This window comes from Mustelus asterias, chromosome 15 (assembly GCF_964213995.1).
Source record: "Mustelus asterias chromosome 15, sMusAst1.hap1.1, whole genome shotgun sequence".
Classification (NCBI taxonomy): Eukaryota; Metazoa; Chordata; class Chondrichthyes; order Carcharhiniformes; family Triakidae; genus Mustelus; species Mustelus asterias.
The window spans coordinates 20538933-20558792 of record NC_135815.1 but is presented as its reverse complement, the minus strand read 5'-3'; the positions used below and the strand labels follow the sequence as shown (position 1 = coordinate 20558792).

At 44.3% G+C, this 19860-nt stretch overlaps 1 protein-coding gene across 1 annotated transcript in view; it reads right to left on the bottom strand.

Moving 5' to 3' along the window:
- fmn2b (formin 2b) overlaps window positions 1–19860 on the bottom strand; it is a 415410-nt gene that overhangs the window by 172031 nt on the left and 223519 nt on the right. Inside the window, exon 12 of the mRNA XM_078230648.1 lies at window positions 7695–7756. Within this exon, the coding sequence (XP_078086774.1) occupies window positions 7695–7756 (62 nt within the window). The remainder of the gene's footprint in view (window positions 1–7694; window positions 7757–19860) is intronic.

Below are 19860 nucleotides of genomic sequence, written 5' to 3'. Positions count from 1 at the left end.
TACATTCTCGTGAGAATGTTTTTTCAAAAATCCTTTAAAAAGTTTCAAACTTATCAAAAATAGCATGACCGCCATCAGCTTTGAGCCAACACAGAAAAGATTAAAGAAAAAGACTTTAAAGAACGCAACTTTTGTGATCCATTTCAAACGATTTAGTCACAAACAGAATCCTCAGTCAAGTGATGTGAACCGTGCGCTGCAGTGCTACAGAGGGGCAAGGGAACATTAGTACAAGCTGCATATCTCCACTAGTATGGCAATGGTCCCTCTTATCGCTTTACCAATAGGACTTAACTGTGCTCAGGGGGAGGAGTGGGTGTCGGAGCACTATTCGAAATGAAGTTATAACCTCTTGTTATTCCTTTCATATGGTCAGTGCTTGCAAAACAAGCTCCGAGACATTTATAAACCAGTAAATCATATTTTCAGTTCAGGCACCAGAGATATAGCAGGAACATGATGAGCCAGAGAGAGAAGAGGTATCATAGTGACAAGCAGGATCGTGCCACAATATAGCAGCTTCTGGATCAGATTGGAATGCAAACCAATTAATTATTTCTAAATAGCAAGTCAAGTTAAATTGACATCTTTGATTATCTTCTGACAGCAAATGTCAACATACATTTGTAACAGTTAAATATCGATTTTGCAAACACATTAGCTCCCTTGATGCCATGAAGTGGCACAAGTTAAAAAACACATCCTGAATGTTTGGAATAAAAGGGATAAATCGCTCAGTTTCCAGCAGAATGAAATCTTAATGCCTTGCTTCCCAGCTACGGGCGTGCATTGCTCCGTTGTATAACCTTAACCCAGGCAATATTTTAGCTACCTCCCAAAACATTTCACATAACCACAAATGTGTGCACTAGACTACACATTGTGGCACACAGACACGCACACAGACAGAGGCATGATGTGGAGACCTGGCATTGGACTGGGGTGGGCACAGTAAGAAGTCTCACAACACCAGGTTAGTCCAAAAGGTTTATTTGGAATCATGAGCTTTCGGAGCGCTGCTCCTTCATCAGGTGAGTGATGGGAGCAGCGCTCTGAAAGCTCACGATTCCAAATAAACCTGTTGGACTTTAACCTGATGTCAAAAGACTTCTTACATGTGAGAGGTGTCATGCACTTGGAAAGAGAACAGGCAAAGGATTACACTATGAATGGTAGGTCCCTGGATAAAACTGAATCATAAAATCCCTACTGTGCAGAAGAGGCCATTCAGCCCATCGCGCCTGCACCAACAACAATCCCACACAGGTCCTATCCCCATAACCTCTCACGTTTACCCTGCTAGTCCCTCTGACACTAAGGGGCCATTTAGCATGGCCAATCCATCTAACCTGCACATCTTTGGACTGTGGGAGGAAACTGGAGCGCCTGAAGGAAACCCACGCAGACAAGGGGAGAACGTGCAAACTCCACACAGACAGTGACCTGAGGCCGGAATTGCACAGAGGTCCCTGGCGCCGAGAGGCAGCAGTGCTAACCACTGTGCTAATGTGCCGTCCTGAACATCGGAAGGACATTAAGTACATGTCCACAGGTCCTCAAAAGGTGGCAGCGCAGGTAGATGAGTTGATTAAGAAGGCATACGCGATACTTGCCTTTATTAGAGAAGGCACAGAATACAAAACCAGGAAGATCATGCTGGAACTGGTCAAAACACTTGTTACGCCACAACTGGGATACTGTGTGCAGTTCTGGTCACCACAGTATAGGATGGATGTGGTTGCACTGGAGAGGGTGCGGAGAAGATTTAACAGGATGCTGTCTGGGCTGGAGGGTCTGACCTATGAGGAAAGATTGGATAGGCTGTGTTCCTTGGAGCAGCAAAGGTTGAGAGGGGACCTGATGGAGGTGTACAAGATTGTGAGGGGCAAAGATAGGGTGGATAGGAATGCACTTTTTCCATTATTAGAGGGATCAATAAACAGGGGGCATAGATTTAAGGCAAGAGATTGAAGGCTAAGAGGAGAGTTGAAGAGAAACATCTTCATCCAGAGGGTATGGAGAGGCTGGAACTGCCTGCCTGAAAGAGTAGTTGAACCAGGAACTCTCGTAACATTTTCCTACAGCACATTTTTCTTCAGGAACCATTGTATTGCAAGTCCGAGGATTTCCTGGAAATGCAGCTGATAACGGTTCCTAATTTTTGATATCTCTATGCGTGCAATAAAATGTTCAACAAACCGTCCTGCACTCAATGTGGCATGGCACATTCATTCGATAGTTAAGATCCCACTTCTGAATCTGTTTTTTTAAAAAAAGCAAGACTTTACTGCAAAGCTGCCACAGTTAACTCAATTACCATCTGTACCTCTTCAACCTTGACCTCTCCGATTCGCACATCTTGAAGTGAGGAGAGCAGAGCAAGAAAATGTTGTGGTCATATTGGTTGAAGGCGTCTCTAATTTATCAACATTATCGTTGCGACCTTCTTTAACCCCTGGACTGTGAAACTCTCGCTCTACAACTCTAACCAAATTGCTACTTCACTCAAAACCCTTTGCTTAGACCACAGTACCCACTCTTTCTACTCCTGTTGGTACATTTGACGTGCTGTTCCCTTTCAATAAAGTGTTTTGAAACATTTTCAATGTGCTGTATTTTAGGGATTCCAAGTAGCTGTTATTTTATTTATTCAAGCATTTGTTTTAATCAATCCTAAAACACATTTTACAGCAGTATGTTGACACAGTGGTTATGGTGACACGGTGGCACAATGGTTAGCACTGCTGCCTCACAGCGCCAGGGACCCGGGTTCGATTCCCGGCTTGGGTCATTGTCTGTGTGCTATCCCCATGTCTGCGTGGGTTTCCTCCCGGTGCTCCAGTTTCCTCCCACAGTCCAAAGACATGCTGGTTAGATGCATTGGCCATCCTAAATTCTCCCTTCGTGTACCCAAACAGGCGCCGGAGTGTGGTTACTAGGGGATTTTCACTGTAACTTCATTACGGTGTTAATGTAAGCCTCTGACTCTAATAAATAAACTTAAAACCTAAAGCGGGGAGAGAAAACTATTCTTTACAATCGCTATGGTCAGAAACATTAACACTCCATGTGTGTAATGATGGCTCCAGTGGCTCTTCCAACCGGCCTTTAAAGAAACACCAACTGAAAAGTGTTGAATCTACTGCCATGTTTCTGCATGACGAAAGCCAGTCAGGGTTATCAATTTAAAGTGAGGCAGGGGGTTGTGGGAGAATCTTCAAAAGTCTAACGAATAAACTCTTGGAATTAAACTTTCATTGAAGTTGAGGAGAATGTAAAAGCATTCAGCACTGCTCATAGTATTAAAGTCAGATACAGGTGGAATGTAGACAACTCGCATTCTGGTTAGCGCTCAATCAATTGTAGGCTTGAATGTCAGAAGGAACTTTCTACTATCGTTTGATGGTTTGTTTTCTGGATCAGTTGAGGCACAAACATTAAACTAACAAATGTAAACTATCTGCCTGGGTGACAGTCTCGGAAGGCTGTCTGAGAAGGACCTTACTTTCCACACATCAGTGGTGGCTGTCTTGGAGAGAGGAGAGGTTTACTGCATCCTCAGCGAGTCCCCATAGTCCTTGGGAGCAGCTCGGAGGAAACAAATTTGGAATAGAAATTAGGAGTAAATTAAATCCTCGGTTGGACAATTTAGTGACAGCCAAATGAAAAAGCCGGAACAGAGCATCTAAGAAGCTGGATCAACCTCACTATCTCCATTAGAACCTGGAGCTTCACCAAGTGTTAGCCAACCTGGGTTGGGTTCGGGAAGAAAGGGGACATGAGACACAGTATCAATATACACGCAGCCAATATGTACAGTGCATACAATGTGCAATATAAATATAGTTGCTGCGTCTCTAGCATCGTTTACTTGTGATCTGGATGTGATGGACATTTAATCATTGGTCCATTATCGTTTAGCTACAAAATTTGCAGAGAACAAATTGTAGGCATCTCCTTTCCTTTTTAAAATGATGACAACATGAAACTCTGCACATCAACATGGGCAGGCATAGTGGCTTGCACTGCTGGCTCACTGTGCCAGGGGGCCCGGGTTTAATTCCAACTTTGGGTCACTATCTGTATGGAGTTTGCACGTCCTTCCCAGTGTCTGCGTGGGTTTCCTCCGGTTGCTCTGGTTTTCTCCCACAGTCCAAAGATGTGCTGGTTAGGTGGATTGGCCATGCTAAATTGCCCCTTAGTGTCAGGGAGACTAGTTAGGGTAAATACGAGGGGTTACAGGGGTAGGGCCTGGGTGGGATTTCTGTCAGTACAGACTCGATGGGCCCAATGGCCTCCTTCTGCACTGTAGGGATTCTATGATTCTGTGAACATTACAACCATGACTAGACTTCTAAATAAATTGGAACTGATGAAGGGCAGAGTTACAAAATCTTGTAACTAAGCCTAAACTGTGCCGCCATTTTTGTACCCCATTACTACTGCGTAGAGAATACAGCAGGATTTAAGTGACTGCAGGACAGTGCAACATATTGATGTCCCAGCAATAAGTGCTCACCTTAGCTGTGTTATTTGTTCCTTACAAGGACCAACTCCAAAGCAACAATGATCCAGATACCTTGCTTATCCCGAGCTTGGAAATAGCATGCAACAAGGAAATAATGCCAGGGATAAGGTAACACACTCAGTAAAGAAGTGTTCCTTTAGCTCCTACTGCACTTCAGCACAAACTGCTCCCAGAGATACCCGGTACTCAAGGCTGTCCTTTACATGCCATCTGCCTCAAGGGGCAGAATAATCAAGTCAAGGAAACCTTGATTTGTGGCCTTTTAAATTAAAAAATGGTTTAGCTACCTCAGACATTTGTTGCATAATGGAATATTTTTTTTTGCACACTGGTGGACTGTGTTCAGTACTATGCCACTTCCTCTAGCATTTTTAGATACGGCAGGCAAAGTTTATTTATGAGTCACAAATAGGATTACATTAACACTGCAATGAAGTTACTGTGAAAATCCCTTAGTCGCCACACTCTGGTGCCTGTTTGGGTACACTGAGGGAGAACTTAGCAAGGCCAATGCACCCTAACCAGCACGTTTTTCCAAATGAGGGGGGAAACCAGAGCACTCGGAGGAAACCCACACAGACACAGAGAGAACGTGCAGATTCCGCACAGAAAGTGGCCCAAGCCGGGAATCGAATCCGGGAACCTGGCGCTTTTTAACCACTGCGGTTACGGAAATGACCCCAAACCCATGTGACGACTGCTGACTTCACTTGCCATGCCCTTTGCTGAGCCACAAATTATGGGTTCTGAGGGGAAATGCTTCTTGGCTCCATCATTCCAACTACTTCACCTTGCCTGGAACAGAGAGAGAAGTCTTTCAGTCATACCAGCATGATCCTCTTAATCCTGCACTGAAACTCTCCACGCCCACACTTCCTTTCCTTAATTCTCTCCCGTAGCTTGGCACCATTGTGCCCATTTACCAGTTCCTTCCAAGGTGGACTGTGGATGCCACGCTACTCTTGGTACAGCAGCACACACACTTAAGGGACAGAAGGTTTAAACAAAAAGATCACCGATTTGAAATTCATACACAAGAACTGACTGATTCATCATACAAGCTCCGAGATAAAAAACTTTCTTCATTTCGGCAACGAAAAGCCTCGCTCTCTCACAGGGCTTTTCCTGAGCTTGCCCCTTTAATGGTGCTTTTAAGACTATCGCCGTCTTCATGATTACTGTTGCCAAGGCACCTCCTTCCTTTTAACTGAGCCCAAGTTTATACATTGTTCTAGATCCTGGGATTGAGTTGTTCTTACACAGTGCAGGCAAAGGACCCCAAGTATTGATGGGAAAGGTCATTTGGCATATTTTAGTTCAGTTACCTAAAGAAAATTATGAATCCCCTTCAATTGTCTCTTAAACGCATCAAAGTTTGTGTCTCCGCCACTTTGCCCAGAAGTGCTTTACAAGTGTTAACTACTCTGCGTGAAGAGCTTGTCATAAATCTGCTCATCACCAATTCGCACTGTGCTCTGCTGTTCTGCATTCATGATGTATCTCGAGATAATGTTCCAAATTTACCTTTTTTCCCCCAATAACATTGTGTATTTTGGGTACAAGTAGAGGGTCCCTCCTTAATTGCTAATTGAACGTTTCCAACCTTCTCTCAGAAAGTTGGCTGAGGGGAGGACAGTCTATTAAAAAAATGCTTTGCAACCACAAACTTTAAATGTCATACTTGGTTACCCTGTAGAGTAGCAAAGGTCCCCCCCGCCCCCCAAATTTTTGGCCACAGAATTAATATTGCTTTCCATTACTTCAGGGAGAAGACTAGTTTGTGCTTTGGAAAATGGAAATGCAAAAAACGTGCAACAAATTTGATGCTTCCTTAAGTGAGCGACTAATAGTTTATTTATTCATGTCACAAGTAGGCTTACATTAACACTGCAATGAAGTCACTGGGAAAATCCCCTAGTCGCCACACTCCGATGCCTGTTCGTGTACACTGATGGAGAATTTAGCATGGCTGATGCACGTCTTTCGGACTGTGAGAGGAAACCAGAGCACCCGTAGGAATTCCATGCAGACATAGACAGTGACCCAAGCCAGCAATCGAACCTGGGTCCCTGGCACTGAGGGGCAGTAGTGCTAACCATTGTTCCACCATGCCATGTAAATAGATACATTTTTGAACAGTAAAGGAATTAAGGGTTACGGTGAGCAGGCAAGTCAGTGGAGCCGAATCCACGAAAAGATCAGCCATGATCTTGTTGAATGACGGAGCAGGCTCGAGGGGCCTGATGGCCTACTCCTGCTCCTAGTTCTTATGTTCTAAACTGGTGACTGGTAGACGGCCGTGTAGAAAACACTTCTGCTGACCAGCAATAGGAACTGGTTTATTCTGGTGAGAGTTAAAGGGTGGAGAATTCTCGATACTGCTTTGTAGCATTTTCCTTTGTTACTGAACAGGGGTCCACACAGCTTAAGTTTTTAAAACTGTGTGTATAGTGGCGTTTTATTGGAACCCAATACGTGACATTTGCAATGTAACTCAATATTGTAATGTTCAGTTGTGAACGCTGCTACTGAAAAAGGAATGTACTCCGAGTTCAGGCACCTTTTTGTGCATGGAGGTCAGGAATAAATGCTCCCAATTTGGTCTGCCATGAATTAAACTGGAAAAATCTGTATAAAAATAGGTCAGGACACAATAAATGCTCATAGTGCCCCTTAAATGAGGCGAGTCAAATCTAAACCTTTTGCTCATTTCCACAGGCTACAAAACATTAACCTTCTTACATTCCATAAAGCTGAGCATACTCTTTTTAAACTGTGACTTATTTCGTACAACCCCGTGTTAACCTTACATAACTGGACTCAATGAAAGCCTTGCATTGGGGATTTTGCCACCAGGTGGAAGATAAATGCAGAGGTATAAGATGGCAAAATATTATTGCTTTGAATTTCCTACTGCTATAGCATGAAGAATAGGCAGAGAATCAGATTACGTTAAATAAAAGGATTGTTTTGGAATGAAACAGTAGCTGAGCTACAAGACCAAATGTGCAGCATCATTGCATTACTACACAAGCTAACATGTGGCTTTGAGTGCTGGGGGTTAACTGCCCCGTTCCTGACTGCTTAGTTCCGAAAGCTTAACGCTTCTGTTGCTGCTGGGTTTTCTTTTTTTTTAAATGTGTGTGTCTTTAGTCCCAATACTCACATTCTCATACAAGGCTTGGAGGGTCTCCAGGTCAACCACGGAATTGTCCAAGTTCAGAACAGCTGTCAAAAGGGACAAAAGAAATAGTTGTCAGAATGATGACAGGTCAGTTGTGAAAGGTTAATAAAGCACAAGAGTGCTCAATGGCTGCGGAGGTGACCTGCTAGTCAGATTGGCTTATGGGCTTTGGCTGCGCTAATGCTTGGAATTGTGACCTGCCAGGAATTACAAAACTAGCAACACTGACAGAGCCAGGTGTCAACAGCCACAGAATTCCACCCAGGGTACACAGGCTCCATTATCACAGCCAAAGCCAGAGATCAGAGGGATGCTTCAACACGAGGCTTCCCGCCTGACAGAGAGAATTAGAAAAGCAACACCATAACAAAAACGGACACATTCTCAGCTCTGCTAGGTGTCAAACCCCGCGATGACTAATCCAGCACCGAATTCGCCAGTTCACTTTTAAGACCACGACAAGGGTCAAATCCTCCGCGCGTAAAATCTGACAGCTTTGGTGGAGATTTGGAATATTTTCTTAACCCATTCCCACAAATTTCTATGCAAGACACTATGGGAGGTCCGCACTTCTCACGGAATCGCTCATTATTAATCCGATTGCGCTGCGCGTCTGTGGAAATTGGTAAGCAGACTTTCAATTAATTCAATTTGCTTCTTGACAGCAAGATCACTGCAGTGCATACGTTTGAAATGGTCGTGTGATTAACGGCAACATAAACACAATGCATTTTGTGCGTGTTATATAGGGAACTGACAGTATCTAACCATGACCTGCATTTGCAATACTTTGGAGATGATGTTTTTGTATATACACTTTTCCAGGGAGCAACATATCAAATCGTATAAAATGCAGCACATGGCCTGTCATTCTGAAGGGTCTGCTCCTACTCATTTTGCTTACAACCGAACTCCAGTCAAGTCTTCAATGCAGAAGTTACAACAGTTTATGAGGCAACTGAAGAATCAGCATCACTGCTGCGATCAGCTTTCACAGGGTCATGAAAAGCCTGGAACTTTAAAAAAAATGTATTCATAGAATCCCTAGTGCAGGAGGCCGCCATTTGGCCCATCGAAGCTGAACCGACCACAATCCCACCCAAGCCCTATCTCCGTTACCACATATTTACCCTGCTAGTCTCCCTGACACTAAATGGCAATTTAGCATGGCTAATCAACCTAACTTGCACATCTTTGGACTGTGGGAGGAAACAGGAGCACCCGGAGGAAACCCACGCAGACACGAGGAGAATGTGCAAACTCCACACAGATAGTGACCCAAGACCATGGCACCGTGAGGCAGCAGTGCTAACCACTGTGCCACCTCTACTATTCGTTAATGAGATGTGGGCATCTCTGACTGGGCCAACATTTTTACTGCCTCTCGCTGATTGCCCTCGAACCGAATGGCTTGCTAGGCCATTTCAGAGGGTATTTAAGAGTCAACCACATTGCTGTGGGTCTGGAGTCACACGTAGGCCGCACCAGGTAAGGATAGCAGATTTCCTTCCCCAAAAGCACATTAGTGAACTGGTGGGTTTTTAACAATAATCTATAATGCTTTCATGGTTACCATTACCGAGATAAGTTTTCAATTCCAGATTTATTAATTATAATTCCACCAGCTGGTATGGTGGGATTTAAACCCAGGTCTCCATCGCATTAGGCTGGGCCTCTGGATTACTCATCCAGTGCTTTTATCAATACATACCATTTCCCCCAAGAATATTCAGAGCACAGATTGCCGTGGTGTATTAATCCCCCCATCACACAATTCTGACTAAACGGTTGCAGCTCGCATTTTTGATTAAAAAATGGCCAGCTTTTCTCCCCCTTGCCCCACTTTCAACTCTGTTAAAGGCATGTTGGTCAGAGAATGCCTATAGTGCAGAAGGCAGCCAATTGGCCTATCAAGCCTGCACCAACCACAATCCCACTGAGGCCCCATCCCCATAACCCCACATATTTACCCCACTGTTATTTGTTACTTATATTAATGATTTGGATGAGAATTTAGGAGGCATGGTTAGAAAGTTTTCAGATGACACCAAGATTGGTGGCATAGGCAACAGTGAAGAAGGTTATCTAGGATTGCAACAGGATCTTGATCAATTGGGCCAGTGGGCTGACGAATGGCAGATGGAGCTCAATTTAGATAAGTGTGAGGTATGCATTTTGATAGACCGAATCAGGACAGGACCTACTCAGTGAATGGTAGGGCGCTGTGGAGCGTTATAGAATAGAAGAAATCTAGGAGTACTAGTTCATAGCTCCTTGAAAGTGGAGTCACAGGTGGGCAGGGTGGTGAAGGCAGCATTCGGAATGCTTGGATTCATTGGTCAGAACATTGAATACCGGATTTGAGACGTACAAGACATGAGTAAGGCCACACTTGGAATACTGTGTACAGTTCTGGTCACCTTATTACAGAAAGGATATTATGAAACCAGAAAGAGCGCAGAAAAGATTTACTAGGATGCTACCGGGATTTGATGGTTTGAGTTATAAGGAGAGGCTGGATAGACTGGGACTTTTTCCCTGGAGTGAAGGAGGTTTGGGGGGTGATCTTACAGAAGTCTATAAAATAATGAGGGGCATAGATCAGCTTGATAGTCAACATCTTTTCCCAAAGGAAGTGGGATCTAAAACTAGCAAGCATAGGTACAAAAGGGTCCAGAGGGACAATTTTTTCACAGGGGGTGATGAGTGTCTGGAACAAGCTGCCAGAGGCAGTAGTAGAGACGGATACAATTGTGTCTTTTAAAAAGCATTTAGACAATTACATGGATAAGATGGGTATAGAGGGATATGGGCCAAATGCAAGCAAATGGGACTAGCTCAATGATAAAAACTGGGCGGCATGGACAAGTTGGGCCGAAAAACCTCTTTCCATGCTGTAAACCTCTATGACTCTAATCCCCCTGACACTAAGGAGCAATTTAGCACGGCCAATCAACCTAACCTGCACATCTTTGGCATGGTTCTGTAGTCTCGTTTAATTTGCCAAAATCAAAATTCTTCATGCATGAGCTTAGGGAAACTCAGAACGCTCAAAAAAATGCTCATTTCTCTCCTTGTCCAATATTCAACAATTCCCACTGAATCACTCGATAGCCATTAGGTGCTGAATACTGATTGATATTCCGGCTCCTTCAGCATGGGTACTGTATCGAATGATAGCAACTGTACTGTCATCCTGGCCAAGGTCAGCTAATGAAACACAGACCAGACTTCAGGTTGCTCACTGTTGTAGTGGCCACGAAGAACACGGGGATCATTAATAGACTGCCCCATGAGCTTTGTGGAGTAAGAGTTCCCCTATTAAGCGAGCGGGAGCTCGCCCAGTGAGAAACGAGCAGCGGGAGTTTAAAACTCACACTCACAGCCTGGACTGGCTATTGTAGGTCCAGAGCTTAGAACTGGAGTTGCTCTAAGCCACGGACACAACCTTTCCTTTATGTTAAATAAAGCAGCGTGATACTGAAAGGCTGGCCCTGGTGAGATTATCACACTCACCACAACCAAGTTACATGCAGCTTTTACAAGAGCAAACAGGGAAAAGTTGTGTCACTTGAAGCTTAAAGTCACTGAGCTAGTTTGCACTTTTATCATGATTCAAATTGATGCTCAAGTACAGGGAACGTGGTCAGAAGTGAACTAGAAAGTTGACCACCTGAAGGATTTTAACTGAAACCAAACCCATTCAGTAATTACAGTTTATAAAATGAATTCATGGGACATTGGCGTCTCTGGCTGGTCAGCGTGTATTGCCCACCCCTAGTTGCCCTTGGAGGGCAGTTGAGATTCAACCACATTGCTGTGATTCTGGAGTTACATGTAGGCCAGGTAAGGATGGCAGATTTCCTTCCCTAAAGGGCATTAGTGAACCAGATGGTTTTTTCTGACAATTGGCAATGGTTTCATGGTCATCAATAGATTCTTAATTCCAGATATTTTTTATTGAATTCAAATGCCACCATCTGCTGTGATGGGATTCGAACACAGGTCCCCAGAACATCAGCTGCGTTTCTGGATTAATAGTCGAGCAATAATACCACTGGGCCATCGCCAGTTCATTCCCTCTTGCTTAATGAACAGATAGACTACAATTCAACCAACCTTTAATCCCCCAAAAATATGTATTTTTAAAATGCTATCCACTTGATTGCACTTGAACTGGTTAGAATGGTGAACATCAACTTAATGCTGTGAAATATCAATTTACTAACCTCTTCCCTCACTGTCGTGTTTTCAAATAGTAACTGTTCATATTAAGTAGATTATATCCTGAAAACACAGGGCATAATGAAAGCAAAGATTCACTCGCCTTTACTTGACACTCAGGACTCTCTTCTCAGATTGTTCAAAATAGCGACTGGAAACATTGGTGTGTACATACACTGCACAGCTTGGCCTATATGATCCATTGGCTGGACCTTTACCATCCCACCCGCCATGAGAATCGGAGCAGGCGAGGGGCAGACCATGGAAAGATCCATTGGCTTTGGGTGGGAATTTACAGTTTTGGGACGAGCGAAGCAGTAAAATCCCGCCCATTGTGGCCAACCATTAATTTAAAATGAAGGCACACCTAAATCATGGTTACTTAAAAACATTTAAATGTTGCTCCTCATACAGCCATAACAAGGTTATTAAATAAATGTGATGCCATATGCTATTTACAATAAAGGATGGAAAAAAGGCAATTAGAAGCAAATACAGTGGTTTATACTGGCTAGTTTAAAGACCAGTTTACTAACTATAAAAAAATCATTAATACAATAATAGAGAAAATTGCAGAATTATAGAAACCAACACATCTCCACTGGTCATGAAAAAGTGGAATGTCCACTTTATTGGGGCATTTAATACAAACAGATATTTTTCCTACGTTTTTACAGCCCGACCCATTCGTTCGGTGGGCTGTTCATACCCCATGAATTCAGATAGATGGGATGACTGCTGCAAGACTACACTCTGCTTGTGTACCTCATGCACATCAGAGTCCAGAGAAACACTGCACCACCTATAAACCAATACGCTTGGGTGAGGATCACAAACAAGATGAAAGCACAGCATGGAGGCTATAGACATTCAGGAACAGATGTTGCCGAGATGCACTGTCGCGTTCTCTCAGCAGGATTCACAGCAGTATTCCAATAGCCTCAAAAGAGAGAGAGAGCGAGAACATCCACCAATTTGCATATGAGACACTTATTTGTGCAGCCTGGGCTATTCAGTCTAACATTATGCCGGCACCCACTATTGGTACTAAATCAATAAATCAGTGGAATTTGATCTGAACATTGCTGAGGAGATCGGGACATGTCTGTTCATGTAGTGAATAAGATTTTATCATCAAGATAAAAGCAAATTACTGCAGATGCTGGAATCTGAAACAGAAAACAGAAAATGTTGAAAAATCTCAGCAGGTCTGCCAGCATCTGTGGAGAGAGAGAAAAGAGAGCCAATGCTTTGGGTCTGGATGACTCTTCACCAGAGCTGAAGGGAACTGGAAATAGGATCAGATTTATGCTGTTATGGGGTGGGGGGTGGCTGTGGTAGCTCTGGGGGCGAGATAGCGGGCCAGCGATAGGTGGAGGCTAGGGAGAGATTGACAAAGATGTCATGGACAAAAGGGCAAAGGGAACATAAATGGTGATCATGGCCAAGACACTTAATAGTGTCACATTAAGAGATCAGAATTGGTTAATAGTAGAACAAAGGTAAGCAGTGTGTCAATGGACAACCTGAAACAGGTAACAGAGGGCTCTAGTGGGGTGGGGTGTGGAGAGGGCTCTAGTGGGGTGGGTGTGGAGAGGGGAGATGGTGGTAAGGGGAGAAACAAAATGGAAAGCAGGATATAAAAAAGAGGATGGAAAAATTAATTAATGGAAGGAAATGAAAATAAGTTGATGAAAATAAAAAAACAGGGTGAAGGTGGAAGAGAGTTCACAGTCCAAAGTTGTTGGACTCCATGTTAAGTTTGAAAGGCTGTAAAGTGCCTAATCGGAAGAGGAGGTGTTGCTTCTTCAGTTTGCATTGGGCTTGACTGGAACATTGCAGCAGGCCAAGGATAGACATGTGGGCGTGAGAGCAGGTGGTGTGTTGGAATGGCAAGCGACAAGAAGGTCTAGGTCCTGCTTGCAGATGGACCAAAGATGCCCTGCAATTTAAACATTACTCTAGGCTCTGTCACCACACCAGACCTCAGGCAGCAATCTCAGGTTAAAAGTTAACCTCGTCCACATTGTCAATGTTATCATGCATGGTTCACATTCCACCTTCCAGGACGGCTCTTGAAAATGGAAGCAGTATATTTGTCACCAATGCTAGGGTGGATGATAGAGAATGGAGCTACAACCTGACAAAACAATCCATGCTGTGAATACTAATAGGACAGTGGATACTACATGGGAGACCAAAGTGCAGGAGAAATCACTTGCATGTTGGCCTATGAAGTGGACTGCTGCCACCTGGAGTACACTTTACCAGTACTGCAGTGCCTTGGGATAAAGTTCTATAAGTGCAGGCGTTCGTTAGAAGCATAACTCAACTCAGCAGAACCTCAAGCAGACCAGGGTCTTAAATAAAAATGTCACCAATGTTTAGAAACAGATTGCTCTTTGTGGGAGGGGGGAGTCATAGGATTATGCAGAGATCCCCAAAAACATTTCAAATGGAAAGATATATTCTTCAAATATTAGGCTTCATGATAAAGTTCTAATGCATGTTTACCTTACCTCAAACATTGCCAAAGTTCCTTAGCAGTAGTTTTACAAATAAAAACGTTAAGACATTAACACACGTCATTTAATAAATTGCAATAGAGAACGCTTTCAGACCTTGATCAGAAGCTTTGAAACTCCTATTCTAAGCTCCTATTTTTATGTTTAAAATTAGCAGTTTAATACTTAAAACCCAATGTATAAAACATATACTATATAATAAAACTAAGTCCTTTAGTATTAAGTGAGTAGTTACTGGATTAATATTCATGCCCAAAACACTAAACACAAAAGGGTTGATTTTAACATCGTTCATTCAACAGCAGGCAGCGGGTTTGCATTGCAACACTGAAGCGCTTCCACTATAATACCACCCTCTCTACCCCATGCAATCATTGTAAAGAGCCTGACTTTATGGAGGCCACCCTAGCCCAGAGGAATGAGTGTCTAATTTCAATGGCAATATTGCATTCCAATGACACCATTTTAACTATTGGCTTAACTAAGCCCTGCATGGTCCCTGATTCACCATTACAACTGGCATTTGCTCAGTTCCTAACTATAGGAGATGCATGTATGCAAGGTTTCACACAAAATTGAACTCTAAAGCATTTCTTGCGAGCCAGTAGGAACAGGGGTGTTGCGCTATCTTTGCCCTGGACTTTCCACGGGCATCTAGCTCCAGCAACACTCCATTGGCACCCCGTCCACAAACATTCACTTTCTCCATCACTGACGAACAGTGGCACTACCCACAAGATGCACTGAAGGAACTCACCAAGGCTCCTTAGGCAGCACCTTCCAAACCCACAACTGCTACCACCAAGTAGGAAGAGGTCAGCAGACACGAGAACACCACCCCATGGAAATTCCCTTCCAAGTCACTCACCATGTTAACTTGAAAATATATATAGTTGTACAGTGCTTTTGTCGCTGGGTCAAAATCCTGGAACTTCCTGCCTAACAGCACTGTGGGTGGGCCTACACCACATGGACTGCAGCACCTCAAGATGACAGCTCACCACCACCTTCTCAAGAGCAATGAGGGATGGACAATAAACGCTAGCCTAGCCAACAGCACCACATCCTGTAGAAATTAATTTTTAAAAATCCCATCCTACCCGACTCCACCCCACCCTTAAAATGTTCCTCAGCTTTTTTGGGTGACCATTTTTGGCCCGTCAATTTTGAGATTTTTCCCCCGCACTACCACAGCCCACTCCACTGATGACGTGAGATCAGTTCTCAAAAGTGGTCCACCAAATTAATTCTAGCATTCTACGCACAGATGCTGCCTGACCCATTAGTTAGCCCCAGGGATTTCTGCTTTCAGTTCACATTTCCTGCCACTGCATAATGCTTGTGCACTGTTTTGGGGCCACTGATGTCTCTCCCATTCCCTCACTCGAGGCCAGAAGAGGATTTGAGAGGCACCAAAATATGGAAGCATTTGTACAAAAGCCAAATACTGCAGACTATGTACATACGGAGAATAATTGTGCTAGATTTTATAACTGGTGTCATCTTTACAAATTTACATATATCTGGAAAGGTAAAGCTCGGGCGAAGGAGTAGTGTACTGGAGTCAACCTCATCTTAATTAATAAATTTTCATTCTTTTGTTACGAGTTCATTGGCAGTCCTGTAAATCTATTCATCCAGGTCTCTAAACAGAACACAAAACAAGTTAGGACCCGTCAAGTTGGATTCCATCCTGGGATCAAACTTGTCCAGTTGCAACATCAGCTGGGATTGTAACAAATTGGGGGCGGGGTGGTTCATCTATCTCTGAAGTGGGCATCCAGTGTTTTTGGTTATTTTAGGTGTCCAGCAACTGCGGTATTTTGCCTTACATTTTTTTTAATGGATAGGATTCTCCGTTCTCGCCCCAGAGTTGGGATTTTCCGGTCCCGCTGCAGCGAACGGAGATTTGGCCAAGTGCTCAATTCTCCTGCCAGTTCTTGCTGGCAGTGGCAGTGGGGTGTGAAGGCCGAAGAATTCCGGCCAATAGGTTTGACTTGTGAGAACTACTATAGTTTGATAAACGTCCCGATCACACCACAGGGCTTTTAAAGTGCTCGGCATTTTCAGGAAAGCACATGTTAAAAACATATGTAACGTTCGATGCATTAAAGCACGATGAAATCTGTTGCGATGTGGATTCTCCCCCCCGCCCCGCCCAAGTATAGTCTTCAGTATCAGTAGATTGAAGATTCGTATTTTCAAGAACACAGCAAACTGTACAAAGTCTCAGCAGCTCCCGGGTTGTTGCAGCAATGAAGGAACTGCAGACTGAATCATGTTAATGCTGCAACATGTTCAATGAGCTTCATTGATAAAAAGCACCACAGACTTTCAGCTGTCTATCGTAGTCATCGCAAAGAAATACACGCAAGATCGGCACTGGACAATGACAGAGACAAAATAGACCTGAAACGGTTCAACGAGGCCTTGAAATGAAAAAGAAAATCAAGAATCCTACTCAGGTTTTTTTTTTGGGGGGGGAGAGAGAGAGAGAGAGAGAAAACCAGTACATTTGCTGAACTGTTACAAAAATAAGCACTGCCAAAAAGCCAAGTATAGAATTACAGAATCATTCACTTCAACACCTACACCTTGCTTTTGTATTGTGCTCCTCATAAAAGAAAATATACTGAGTGCTTGGCAAGGCAGAAAAAAAAAGTAGACAGGAGGAAATGAAGTGGGTTGGGAGTGGGGGGATGCTGAGGGAGAGGGAAGTGGATGTGAACTTCACAAAATAGAAGGGATTTTAACAAAGGTTTAAGCAGTCATGTTTCGGAAAATTCTTTTTGGAAAAGGCCGTCATTGGGCAGGAAAACAATGAAATGTAGAGAGATGTATTTAGAGAGTTTATCCAGTAACATGTACTGCAGAGCAGACTGCGAGCACTGGGCCATTGCTAACATCGCACAGATCCAAATACTTCCTCACTGTCGGTATAACTTTCATCTTCTCTTGCAGTTTGGACCCACCAACGCACCAGCAGTGGGGCTGGCAGTGACAGAGCACTGGAGGTCTCCATATAGGGGCTGGATAGAAACGTTCTGTTACCATGGGGGAGGTGGGGAAGGAGATGCCGGGAGACCCGCTTGGATCATCCTCTGGGAGCAAGTATCCTGGGAGGTCAGTGCAAGGAGTCTCATCCAGAGGCTGTGTCAGCATCGTCACGAAGCTTAACAACCTCACGCGGGTGCTGCAGGTTAAGCGAATGCATCTTTGGCAGACTCCACACCCACCGCAGCACCAATGTCTCACCTTTCTTAATGCACCACGTTGCCAGCACTCATCCAGTAATAATTCCTGGCAGTCGGGACTCTCACTCAACATCCAGATACTCGACCTCACCCTGACACCTAGCATTGCAGCCAACCTCACGTCCATGGCCACTATATACCTCCAACTATTCAGCTGTGGCAGGCGCAGTGCTACTCAATCATTGACATTCTACCCTCTAGGCCAAGGTTGCAGGTGACTGCTCAGAACAGAGCAGAACTGGTGGGCAGGAAGAATGCCTGCACTGGGCATGCACAGTGGTTAGCAATGCTGCCTCAGTGCCAGGGACCCGAGTTCAATTCCCCCAACTTGGGTCACTGTCTGTCTGAAATCTGCACGTTCTCCCCGTGACTGCGTGTGTTTCCTCCGGGTTCTCTGGTTTCCTCCCAGTCCAAAGATGTGCCGGTTAGGTTGATTGGCCATGCTAAATTGCCCTTTGGTGTCAGGGGACTAGCTAGAGTAAATGCATGGGGTTATGGGGATAGGGCCTGTGGGGGATTGTGGTCAGTGCAGGCTCAATGGACCGAATGGCCTCTCCTGCACTGTAGGATTCTATGCGTTCTATCCCTTGGAGCTCCACAAAAGTGGTTCTCTGCATCATGGAGTTGGCTTTGACTGAACCCATGACATCTTACACAACTAAGAATAATGAGAATGACTGTATGTTCTTACCTTTTGCCTCTTCTCAACTCCCAGCTCATCCTCACCTTCCCATCTGAAATGGTGTGCAAGCTGCTGATAATACTGACATTTTTTCTTGCCTTCCACCCCACCTCTTTCCTTCCCCAAACCTCCCTCGCTCTGACTTTCTGCTTTCAGATACTAGAGATCTTCCACCTACCCAGCCACAGCACATGCTGACAGGAGAAAAAATAATAGCACAACACAACACGTGAAGGCTGGCCTTCATAGTGAGAGGATTGGAGTATAGGAATAGGCATGTTTTGCTGCAATTGCACAGGACATTGATGAGGCCACACCTTGAGTATTGTGTGCAGTTTTGGTGTCCTTATTATAGAGGGAGTGCAGCAGGCCCCAGGCAGGTCTGCCATATGAGGAGAGACCATATTCACAGGAGTTAAGAAGAATGCGAGGGGATCTCATAGAAACTTCGAAAATTCTAGCAGGGTAGATTCAGAAAGAATGTTCCCAATGGTGGGGGGAGTCCAGAACTAGGGGGTTATAGTTTGAGGATAAAGGTTAAACCCTTTAGAACTGAGGTGAGGAGAAATGTCTTCACGCAGAGGGTGGTGAATGTGTGGAATTCATTACCACAGAAAATTGTTGAGGCCAAAACATGCGATTTCAAGAATTAGATATAGGTCTTGGGGCTAAAGGGATTTTGGGGGCGGGGGAGGAGGAGGAGGAGGAGAAGAAGAGGAGATCAGGATATTGAATTCAATGATCAGCCATGATCAAAATGCATGGTGGAGCAGGCTTGAAGGGCCTATTCCTCCTTGTTTTTACGTAACACTAAAGAGGCCCAATCACTTGCTTCACACTCAGCCACCTACTCAGCTACTGACGCTGCACATATCAAGGGGCTGGTACAGTACAGGGTTGGGGTTAACATGGTGAATCTCCAGACAAATTAGGCTGCAGTCAGACCAAGGTGAAAGAATTCCTCGTGTGCCGACGCAGAGTGAGAGATCACAGAGGATGAGTGTGATGGGGTCTTACTGTGGACAGGTCACCAAACCCTCTGACCGCCCAGCCCTGTGAAAATGCAGTAACACTCCTTACCAAATCCAATAACTCACCACAACCCCTTAAAAAAATGCTCCACTGTACTTCCAAGAACTTAGCAATAGTGTATGTTAGTCTAAATCAGCTGAGTTACAGTTGGTGCCCAGACCTTTGAACAATACAAATGGTGGAGTGGGGGTCCTCTTGCAACTATACAAATGTCCTTTGTTGAGTCACAGGCAAATACTTTTGCGTGGACTTGTCCAAGTTGGCAAATTTGGCACAGCTGCTTGATATGATTTGACGAGTTGGGAAGCTTTTGACACATACCTACATGTTACACCCACCCTTCTCAATATGGGCAATGCAGTAGAAGCAGACAGGTACAGTGCATTCCATGCAGAGATCTTCTGGCTGCAATCCTCAGAACCAGTGCTAAA